This window comes from Limulus polyphemus, unplaced genomic scaffold, assembly GCF_000517525.1.
Source record: "Limulus polyphemus unplaced genomic scaffold, Limulus_polyphemus-2.1.2 Scaffold955, whole genome shotgun sequence".
NCBI classification, from domain to species: Eukaryota; Metazoa; Arthropoda; class Merostomata; order Xiphosura; family Limulidae; genus Limulus; species Limulus polyphemus.
In genome coordinates, this window is record NW_013666565.1 from 209,967 (window position 1) to 221,800 (window position 11,834).

An 11,834-nucleotide genomic window follows, 5' to 3' on the forward strand; every position below is an offset into this window, starting at 1 on the left:
CGAAGTTACGGAAAAATCAATTAACAAACGGAGACGTAACAATATAGTTCGGCTTGTCAACTGAAATTCTAAAGTAATTGAATAGGTCTAAGTGAATATTTGACGAGAAGGAGAGAATACATATATCATATCTATGATATGTCCATAATATCTATAGTGTTGAAGAATTTATTGTACATACGTTAACTTGTTCTGAATATATATATTATTTTGAAAACAAGTGAAGTGCGAGCTGTTTATTCATCGTTGATTTTATCGCTAACAAGTCACAGACACCTACTCTAGAAGAATCCCAAGCCCAAGAACAATATCGTATATATTTATACTATTAAGAAATATCACTAAAAGCCTTTTATTCTGACAATTGGCGAAGAACAGATATTTAAATTCTGACATAATATAATCTAGCTACAATATTTAACGTTCTGAAAGATGGGCACCCATGGGGATCAAATTTTTCAAGAAAGGATTTTACTTGATAACTAAGGGTTCAACTTTAGACTGAGCCGGATGATATATATATATTATCAGCCTTCACGACTGTTATGGCGTGAAACAGATTAAGCAACTGAATTGTAATTATTATCAGTTTTACTTAAGTCATTTAATAATTAGATTTTTAGGGTAATTATCAGTAACACAACATTATCTATTTAATTTTCAATTTTTAACCCCAATTATGTATTATTATTATTTGTATTTTAATTAATTTTGCTATCATTCGCAAGAACTGGCGAACCAGCAATGTACTCTTTTTAAAATTGGAGGCTAAGTGATTTTTTTATCACAAAAAATAGTTTGTATTTAATAACTATTTAGATATATCTAGAGTTATAAATATGCGTTTAATTAATAATTGTAACTTACGGACGTTGTTCGCGTAATTTAAAAAGCACTACTATTTTGTAATTAAGCGAATATTTTATATCCATAAATATTTCTGGAGGCGTGACCGTTGACGTCATCACACTTGTTTGTGGGGAATGCGTATGTATTTTCAGGGTGAATTCTCACGATTCCTACAACCCTACAGACGCAACACCTGTTGTATCTATCTGTCGTTGACCCGGTGACCATGGAGCCTAGAGGCTATGAAAATTAATTTTCACTTGTCTATTTATGTTTGTAGTTCCAACATAATTTTGTTTTAGTACGGCCTTCGTCCAACGTTCACATTGTATAAAAGAGCACAGTCTAGAAAATGTCATGTCCGTAGGGTTTTCCTTAAAACAAAAACTAATTAAGAAGAGCACGTCAGTCTTTTGTCGTATGGGTCGACATTGAAGTGGATTAATATTTTGGTAATGATTTCTTTTAAAATTTATACAACCGACGGGCTGGATTAAAAAATTTCAACCTCAGTTTCTTGCCGAAAAGGAACATTCCCCACAATTGTATATTAACGAATTAAATAACTAACTAAATAAGCAACTACAATGAACTAAAAATAATCAGTCTGTATATATATATGTATGTATGTGTGTGTGTGTGCGCGCGCGCCTTTATGATACCATAAAATAAACTGAACCAATAAACGTTTCTGATAGTTTGTCATATCTGGGATTAGTCATATTAGCTCATATTTCACTGGTATAGTAACGAAAAAGCAAACTTGTGACTACGACTATCCACTATTACTCGTTCTGTGGTTGACGGAGTTTAACATATGTTTCCTTTGAGTTTCAAGTTGGTCTTCCCAAATAAGCAACAAACGCGCATTTGTCAGGGTAGTTCTAATATATTGATTACTGCCTTTATTAGTATAGCATGTTCCATTTCGGTTACTTAACTTAATATGTCTGGCTCTGCTGGTGTGCGTGTGAAAGTATTTAATGTTATACCCAACCAATCACTCTAAGAGTCCGATTAGCCCGTTTCCTGTGGCCCTCCAGCACAGAAAGCGGTGTAGCGTCAAAATCAGAACATCCTGTATCAGTCATACATAGAGGGTGTTGTGGGAGTTCTGAGTTGAAGAGGTACCACATGTAGTAGTTTTGTATCGTAAAATTGTGACAACGTAAAATATATTCTATTGAAATTGAATTATCAAAAAATGCAAGTACGTTAAATACTGATAGACGTTTTCTGATACTCAAATGGCTAATTATTTTCACTTAGATAGAACTTAAGCTGCTAACTTTTATTTTTCTATTGAACTAGCACAGCCTTGCTGGTGAAAGTGCGGTGTACGCGTAGTAAGATATAACTACCAATGTGATTCTTCAGAGGATATCAGTTGTTACATCTACATGTACGTGTAACGCAAACCAAAAAGTTATATCGGTCACGTTTTGAACGTACACGAAGTGTTGTGGGTTTATCAGAGTGTAACAAGTAAATGATATTATGCCTGTAGTAGTGTTATAAAAATAAGTTTTTTGATTCAAGTGGATATATATATTTCTAATCCGCTATACTTAAATCAAGAGCGTAGATTTATGTGGGGCTGGGGAGCTGAAGCATTCCTGCTTTCTAAATAGTTTGTTAAAATATAAATTTAGGTAAAAATTAATACTTGTTACAAATTTTGAACGTAAATAACCCTTACATGCAACTTTTAGTAATTAGATTTATTCGAGTTTATAATTATCCAAAGTATACATGTATTTAAAGTGTGGAAAACTTAGACCCCCTGCTATAATTTTGAAGTTACGCCCATTTAAATAAGAGAAGGGAGGAACAAAACCATCTAAGTATTTTTCGGGTCGAATAAAAATATTTGAAAGAATGTGTTTGATATTAGGGGATAAATGGGGAGGGAATGCATTCCGAACAATGAACACGTTAGCATGACAAGCCCTCTATTGTACACAATAAACTACATATCTTGTTTTTTGGTAACTAAACTCGGGATGGGGTGATAAATTACTCTCAAGAGGGAATGCATTCAGAGCAGTGAAAAGGTTAGCATTACAATCCATCTGTTGTACATAAGAAACTACACATCTTTTTTTTTCTCCGGGGGGTTAAATTAAATATTTGAAAACAGTAATACGTATGGATCTATTAGAGGAATCATGTTAAATATGTTGTTGTATGCAACTGAGGCTTGTAAGCTGGTTGACCACAAATAATAGCTTGCGCTGTTTCTTGTTTGTTTTATCAGACAAACATGCGCACATTAAGTTAAAGATAATATTGTTCATCGCCTCCCTCAAACATAGGAAAATACATAAAATATCTCAACAAGAACGAGGGAAACTGGAAGTACTACATCGTGTAAGAAAAAGCCGTCCAGAAAACTTGGAGAGAAACCTCAGGCTGAGAGCTCTGGAAAATGTTTCTTATTGGTTTCATATCGATAATATTTAAAATGGAGCCAGTTCATTTTTATAATTTGTAGTGATGTACAGTATGCAATCATTATAAGCATGGTGTTAAAACTAATCGCCATATAAGTTGGATTGACTTCTGTGCCTATGAGTGGATCTTGTAGGCATAGTACATGATTCATTATTTAAATCAAGTTTTAGAATGAAAATTAAGGGTTAGAAACATTTGACGTTCAATATCGCATCTCACAAAATGATAAGCAACCCAATTTGTTGTGTTGTTAAATCACATGATTCAAGAATTTATTGTTAAAATAAGAAAATGCTGCTTATGAATTAATTTAAATATATTCAAGTAAAATCAGGTCATAACCCTCACTGTAGTTGGTATATTTGTACTAGAGAGAAAAACATGTTACATGATATTTTGTGAATGTCGTATATGAATGTGAAATATGATTAATGGAAACAGAATATTTTATACCGTGAACTTTGACATGTTAGACGAAATAATTTGCGTTTAATGTCTTGGCATATGGGTCGCATACATGCGTAAACCCAGATTTGATATAATTTGAAACGATTCTGTTGCTTGTGTGGTTACCATCTACTTAGTTTTACTCGCTCAACCACCTCCATTTCCATTGGGTTGGTTGAGTAATACTTATTGTGTGAAATGAAATAATTTGGTAAACAGATAAAACAAAAAAAAACGGTATTTTCTAGCAGTTGACGTAACAGAACTTATTACAAGTCACTTAGAGGTTTTCATGATTTTCAGCGACACGCATAATAATACATTGATTGAGGCACCCTGATGACATAGTCACTACCAGATATTAGCACAGAAGGATAGTGCCCTTGCTTCTTTCGATATTCACAGTGCGAATGGCACTGCATTTATAACAATATAAGAAATGGCATCACATTATTATTATACATATACAATTATATGTATATATATATATATATATATCTGAAAGATATTGGGTATATTCTATGGCATAGCACAATAAGGTATTCGTCTTCTATGGCTATTGCTATAACGTTATTTCGTTGGGATGGCCCTTTTTAAATTATTTGATGAAAATAATTCGAATATAATGATAAGAAATTTGCTCATTTCTTTCTTGACGTTTCTACAAACTTGTACTAAGTTGAAGGCCCAAATTTACAAATGAAGTTGAAACGGAAGTACCTCCCTTATGGTACTATGATTAACGTAGAAATAAACTTACTTTTACAATTTCACGGCTAATCGATCAAATAGCGGAATATACGCGATAACTAACACTGATCCAGTATTTACTCAAACTAAATACTTCACTGGCACACTACCACTGAAAAGAAAACACAGACTCACTGATCCTCGTATTTATAATGTTGCCGTGCTTATAGATACCACATTTTAGACCTACTCCCTCAAACTTACTTACACAAATTTTTCTTAGGTGAGCATTGAGTCATCACACGGGCTAGTAAATAAGATGTGAGGTATAACTGGGACGAAATTATTATTATTATTTTTCATCACTAAATGTTTTCGTTGAGCAAGTAGAATTATCTGCCAGTAAAATAGATTAAGAACTTAGTCAGTTTTGAAAGGTTTAAACTAAATCCATTGTTTTGTTTTTGTAAGCACACATCTTTTAACTTGCACATAGCTGATTGTTCTGAAGTACCAAATTTAAACAAATTTATTTGAAAATAATCAGTTCATTGTGTATATATATTCTTTATTCTTTTTCAAGCTCTTGCCATGTGTTTTACAAAGTAAATTATTATTAATTATACATGGTACTTACAGTTTTTCCTCTGTACATTTTTATATAACGTTTTAATAATTTACTATAGTAAAACTGAAACTGCCTTAATGTATTGCAAAATAAACTGACCGAAAATGTTTCATTATAAATTCTTTTCTAAATATGTGACAGGAGAATGTGTTTTAGTTCCTTGAAATTAGGATTAATTTTAACTTTGGACATTACATTTTTAAATGTTCCATCATTTCCTACATTTGCTTAATAAATTACAATTAAATGATGTTCCTTGTGTTTCAAGTGCTGATTTGTTAATTTATGAGTTTCTCCATTTTCACATCTGAAATCAATTTAAAAAATTAACGGAAGAAATTCTTTGCACACTGTTGTAAAATGTCTGAATACAATTAAGTTTAGATACTTAAAGTCCACAAAAGACCTTGTGTCTTAGTATAATAGAAAACTGGAATAGGATAAGAATACTGTTTTTTAATCTGCTAAACTTTATTTCTATGGTTTCAAAACTAATTTTTATTGTGTGTTTTATAAGAAAATCTCGGTTGATATTGCTGATTATTTTGTTTTTTATCATATTGACTTGTGTTATATAATCTGACCAGGTTATGTTTTTGTATGCAAATGTATGTTTCTTAACTTTGTGACATTTTGTTTTATCAAAATATTTATCATGGCATTTTCACGGTGATATTATATATATAGCTGGATGATTAACTTCATTAATCAATGCCTTTGATCATCAATTACATTGATAAGTGTTAGTGAAATAATTGATTAATGGAAATTACAATTAAGTCGATTCATGCCATGAAAATGACCATCTAATCAAAATAAGTGTTTCTGACTGTTATTGTTTCTGAATATTCCAAATATTAAAGTAATTAACAAATTGCCATTATTATTTTCTATTAATTCCAGGTTGATCAGTGTAATCAATTAATGTCCCAAATTGTAAAAATAATGAGCTAATCAAAATTTGTGTTTCCAATGATAACAATTTTCATTTGTTCTAACTATCCAAGTTTCATGTGAGAATAATTGATTAGGTGAATGTAAGAATTAATAAGCCTGACAATCGCCCAGCTCTAATCATATGTAATATGTTTAGTTTTATTTTTTGTATTAAATTTATTCTGTTTATTTTATATACTATGCTAACTTGAGAATAGTTATGTCCGTAAATTTAAGCATTAAACCATTTGCTGGCTCTAGAATCATTCCATAGCATGTTTCAGAATTGTGAAAAATAGTTTTCTCAGATGTTTAGTGTTAAAGCTGGTTTACAATATGTTATGTATGTATGTATATATATATGTGTGTGTATTTATATTAAACAACACTTAATTTCAGACCCGTGTAAAACTAAGATTGTTGTATTTGTGGATCCAAAGCTACATGCTAATTATTTCTTTTATAGAACTTCTTAGCAACTATGGCTTTGATTCAGTTTATTTATGGATTTATATATGTATATTAAAAAACTTATAATGCTGCAAACTTTGCTGATAAAGTGATGCAGGAAACATTGTTTTAGCACATTATGAGGTAGTCATTGTTTTTTTTAAAGATATCTTCCAAAATGTGAGGCAGCAAACATTTTCCAGCAGAAGTTGTACTTGCAGGTACTACTATTAAAACCTTCTGAGTGAAAGTTTTCTTTGTTTGTTGTTAAGCACAAAGATACCCAATGGGCTATCTGTGCTGTGCTCACCATGGACATCAAAACCTGTTTTTTTTAATGGTTAATATGTTTATGTGTGCTTTAATTTTTCAAATGAATCTTTGTTTTCCAAAACCCACTGAATACTCTTATAAGCCAGTATCCAAAAACTATTCATTGCTTATATATTTTTACATGTTCAAACTTAAAACTTGCTAAAGTGCCAAAACCAAATACAATTATAAATTATGAGTTCATTAATACATTTCTCTTCTGCATGCTAATTTTATGAACAAACTAGGCTGTTATTGATTTCCAGAATACTGCAGATTGAACCTGTGTATTTTTTGAGACTTCAAATAAACATGCCTTGTATTATTGCTGTTGTAACCCTGTTCTTTTAATTAATTTGAATCTTGGACATATGAATTCAATGTGATAACTAGTCTGTTGTTTTTGTAACATTATTATGCTATATATTTGTGCTTTTTTAGTTCTGAAAGCGTAATTCTGTATCTTGGACAGATTATTCTGCATTTTTCATTCTAAATTTGTATCTTTTAGGTTTCCATCTAAGTGGAGTTGTGGTAACTCCCAAAATTTCCAGTAGCTCTACTTCGGGTTATTCATCAGAACCAGAAAAAAGATATAGGGTATCCATCACTTTTGATAGGTAATGTGGTTTCTTTATAAAACTGTTCAGATGTTCCACTAATAAAACCTTGATTTTTGAGTGATCTTAAACTTTGAAGTAAAAATAATCATTATTGTTATCACGTATCTTAAAATTTTAATATCACTACACAGTATTGTTTTTAACTTGATTTGTTGTCTTGATCTGTCAGACAGAGATATGAATAGCTCAGTCATTTTAATAAACTTGATAGAAAGTGAGAACTTCAACTGACTATTCCTGTTTTATTAATAGTGAGCATGAGCTAAAATCATGCAAGGTAGATGTCTGTCTATGAGGTTATCTGTTTGCTGTAAATGGGTATTTTCAGGTACAAAAGTGATTTTCCAATAATTATCAGATAGCTCTGCTAATAACAGCAATTTCTCTTAGAAAATAAGGAGAGTAATTGTGAATCTGATAACAACTGAGTTTTCCTCGTGTGTGTGAAATAATGTGACTGGACAAACTTAGCAAAAATGGACACAGTTTTTATTACAAACCAGACAAAAAAAAATACAGTTCATGCACTTGTGCAGACAGAATCACAATCAAATCTCTACTAGGTTGTGCTTAGCATCACAACTTTCACTCTCTCAGGATTGAGCTCTGTAGAACTAAAACATGCTGATTTTCAAGGGTGATTTTTGCTCTATGATCTCCTAGTAGAACCAAACTAAGAAAGTGCACCTGAATTCAACAGGTAAATATCCAGTTGATAGTGTCATCTCGTGACCTTTGTTCTCTCTTGTAGCATTGGCCAGCTCATCCAGCGAAAAATATTACAATTACTGATCTTTTTAAACTGAATGCTATGTGTTACTGCAATATCCTCTTGGTAGAATAGACATTATCTACTATAGAGAATAAAGAAACAAAGCAAATAGAACAAAGCAATCTCATTGACACTCTGGACCACACGTTTATGATAAACTACATACAAACTAAATAAGTGAAAAATGTTAAACATTCTTTATAACTAAAACAAATAAAAAATATATGGTGTTTCTGCATATCACAAACATATGTATTTAGCTTCAAGTGTATTGTAATCATGAAACATGATATTTATGGTCAAATATGAAATTACTCAAGAGTTATCCAAAATGATGCCTTTGAACAAACTATTCTAAGTATTAAACAAATCAGTCTGTTATTTGATGTCCAAAAATCTGAACATATAAGCATAAAAGTAATTTTAAAATGGTGTGTATGTGAGCATGTGAAAGTAAAAGCTTTTTTTTTCTTATAGGCAATAGGATATTTAAAAATGCAGTAACAATGAACATTAGCTTTCTGATTTTCGTTCTTTAAAATACTAAACTTTTACAGTTAAGGGAGTGGAATGAGTAGGCTGTTGTTAAACAAATACAGGTGGTAAAACTCTCCATGTTTTTGTGTTTAATTTTATTTCATTATTTATACAAAGAATTTCTATAATTAATTTATTAATTTGTTTAAGTTACAGTTGTATAAAATTATAATTAAAGGAGATTTTATGTTTAACAAAGTATAACTTTTGTCCCTCTTTATATTGATTTAAAACAACGTTGATGAACAGCTAATCACTTTACTCCCCAAGTGAGTGCTACATTAATTAATACACACTAAATGGTATTGTCTGTTAATTATTTTTAATTGAAAACCTCATTCTCCCACCCTAATTAAGTTTAGCTAGATATTATATATATACATATATATATATATGAGAAACATAAAAGGTCAATAAACATATAATATCATTATAAAGCTGTAAGATTAATACAATGTACAAGAAAGTATGTTATGTTAAGACATTTGTCTACTGAAGTACTGATTACATTAGTTATTACATTCTGTTTTTTGTTGGTATCATTGAGTTTTATTTGCATGCTTTTGAATACTGTCACAAAAATTGTTTGGCATGAAATTTATATTTACTAAGAGTCTCATTTGTTTGATTCTTTGAAGTTATCTGTTAGTTCTTACTGAAATGAATTGTATTAAAATATTATGCAATTTGTGTAAACCAAATTGCACAAAATTATGTGTTTGTATTTTATTTACAACTTACATATGAAACAACATAGGTATACATATAAATGCCACCTTATATAATTTCTGAGAGTGGCCAACCTATATCAAAGAAGTCAATATAATTAAATTATACTTTATACTTTCAGTATTTGGAAAACAAAAAAAATCTTGTCAAAAAGTCAGTCAATTTTAAATCTAAGCTCTAAATCATGAAACATACATATGTTAAAAGTATCTAAATTTTATGTAGTGGATTTTATTCAGGTAAGTAAAGCTATCAACTTATGCATTGGCTCTAATAGAATATATTCATTCATTTTAAAATCTTTGTTTCATGTTAAAGATATAAAATTACTTCTGTCTCTTGTTCTTGTGTCATATTAACCTTTTTGTTTGTTGTTGTTACAGATGTAAGATTACTTCTGTTTCTTGTACCTGTGAAGTAAAAGACATATTTTGGTGTCAACATGTCGTCGCCCTTGTTATTTATCGAATGAGGAGAGCAGTTCATGTTAAATTACGTGTTCCAATCTCAGGTAATTGTGCGAGTTGTGCATAATATACTCTTATACTTCAACTTTTTGAACCTTAATAGTACAGCAACAAAGGTTTAAAAGTCTTTTTAAAAATGTATGGTTATCCAAAATCACTTTATTGAAATAATCTAAAGAAAACTAAATTGAGGTTTGAGAATTAAGGCTGTAAAACCTAAAGCATATATATATATATATATATTATTTTTTTTACAGGTAACGCTTGAAACATGTTAGTAATAAAATTTAAATTATATATATATATGTATGTATTATAATCAAATTTAAATATCTTAACAGTATTTGGAAGTTATTCCATCATTGCAAAATAATAATGTTTTTTTTGTCAGTAAACTCTCAAGAAATATGTTTGAATTTATTCTTATGGTTTAATTCTTAACATAAAAAACCTAAAAAGCTATCAAAAACACAGTTTTATTTTATATGTTACAGACACATGATTATATTGTTGAAAAAGTCAATAATTGATCAGCACCTTTAAGCTATTCATTATGATTGTTATTAACCTTATTTAAGCATTACTTGATTTATTTTCCATCAGAAATATTGAACCATATCACAGAATAATATAAAGAACCTAATGTAGCATGTTTGAGTGTCATAACCATGTATTGTTTTGTTATACATAATTGTAATCTTTCACTGTCAGATAATTTTAAGTCTATTTATTATGTGACTGTTAATATACTATATATATTAAAAATTCAAGCATAGATTAAATAATATTAATAAAGATTATAAGAAACTTAAAAATCACAGAAGGTAAATTAAAAAATTATATAAGAGTAAGAATAACTATGGTAGTAACACCCAAACAGCATTGGGCATACCTTGCCTCTCCAGTTATTTAATAATACGCAGATAAAAACCCACTATGAAAACAACAGATAATAAATTTAAAATACTTTTTTAAAAGGTGAAACTCAGTTGCTCAAGCCCACATCATCTTGAGTTTAACCATGCATCTACATCCATGAAAATAAAGCTAGGCAATTATTGGAATTTGAAAATCAGTTAATCATTGAGCTTATGAATCAGTTACATTCAATTAATCAATCATTCTGACATGAGACATGAATAGTTGAGATAATAATAAACATCAATAATTGGAAGCATTAATAATTTTAATTACTTGATTATTTTACATGACAGTAATTGGTATAATCAATGCTCATAGGTAATCTATCAATCAAATTAAATGCCCAGCTCTAAATTGGCAAGTTTTGAGCATGATGGTAACCCATTTAAAAAATATCTGGTAATAGTCCTGCTATTATTAAAAGATTTTAAAAATAAATAAAAACTATAGTATCCTCCAACAAAGTTAGATGTCTAGCAATGTGACACCGAACAACCACCAATAAGTATAACAGAGCTATTATACTGTCCAATATAATTTGATAAGAAAACACCCAACTTTTTCCCTATAATTATATCACAATATAACTATGATACTTTCCAATACAACTTAATTTGGTAACACACTCAACCTGTACCTATAATTATATCACAATAAAGCTATAATATTTTCCAATATAATCTGATGATAACACACCCAAGTTTCACTCATAACTATATCACAATAAAGCTATAATACCGTCCAATACAGTTTGATGATAACACACCCAGTCTTCATTTACAGCTATACCAAATTAAACCATGCAAGGTGAACAGGTTTTAAGAAATGTAACAATCATCCCTGAAGGTTCTCCAAGCCTAATTCCTTACATAGAAATAGTTTTGTAAATTACCTATTTAATGTGTAAATTTATCTAAAATCTTCTTCTCACTGTTTTATACAGCTAATTATTATTGCATACTTATTGTTGTGTGTGTGTGTGTGTGTGTGTATATATATATATATATATATATATATAT

General features: G+C 29.9%; 1 protein-coding gene across 2 annotated transcripts in view; it reads left to right on the top strand.

The window, feature by feature from the left end:
• Positions 1 to 11,834, top strand: part of LOC106461427 (zinc finger SWIM domain-containing protein 6-like) — a 75,141-nt gene that overhangs the window by 39,193 nt on the left and 24,114 nt on the right. For both annotated transcript variants that reach the window (XM_022388386.1, XM_022388387.1), the window contains exons 2-3: positions 7,278 to 7,386; positions 9,811 to 9,938. In XM_022388386.1, the coding sequence (XP_022244094.1) occupies positions 7,278 to 7,386; positions 9,811 to 9,938 (237 nt within the window). The remainder of the gene's footprint in view (positions 1 to 7,277; positions 7,387 to 9,810; positions 9,939 to 11,834) is intronic.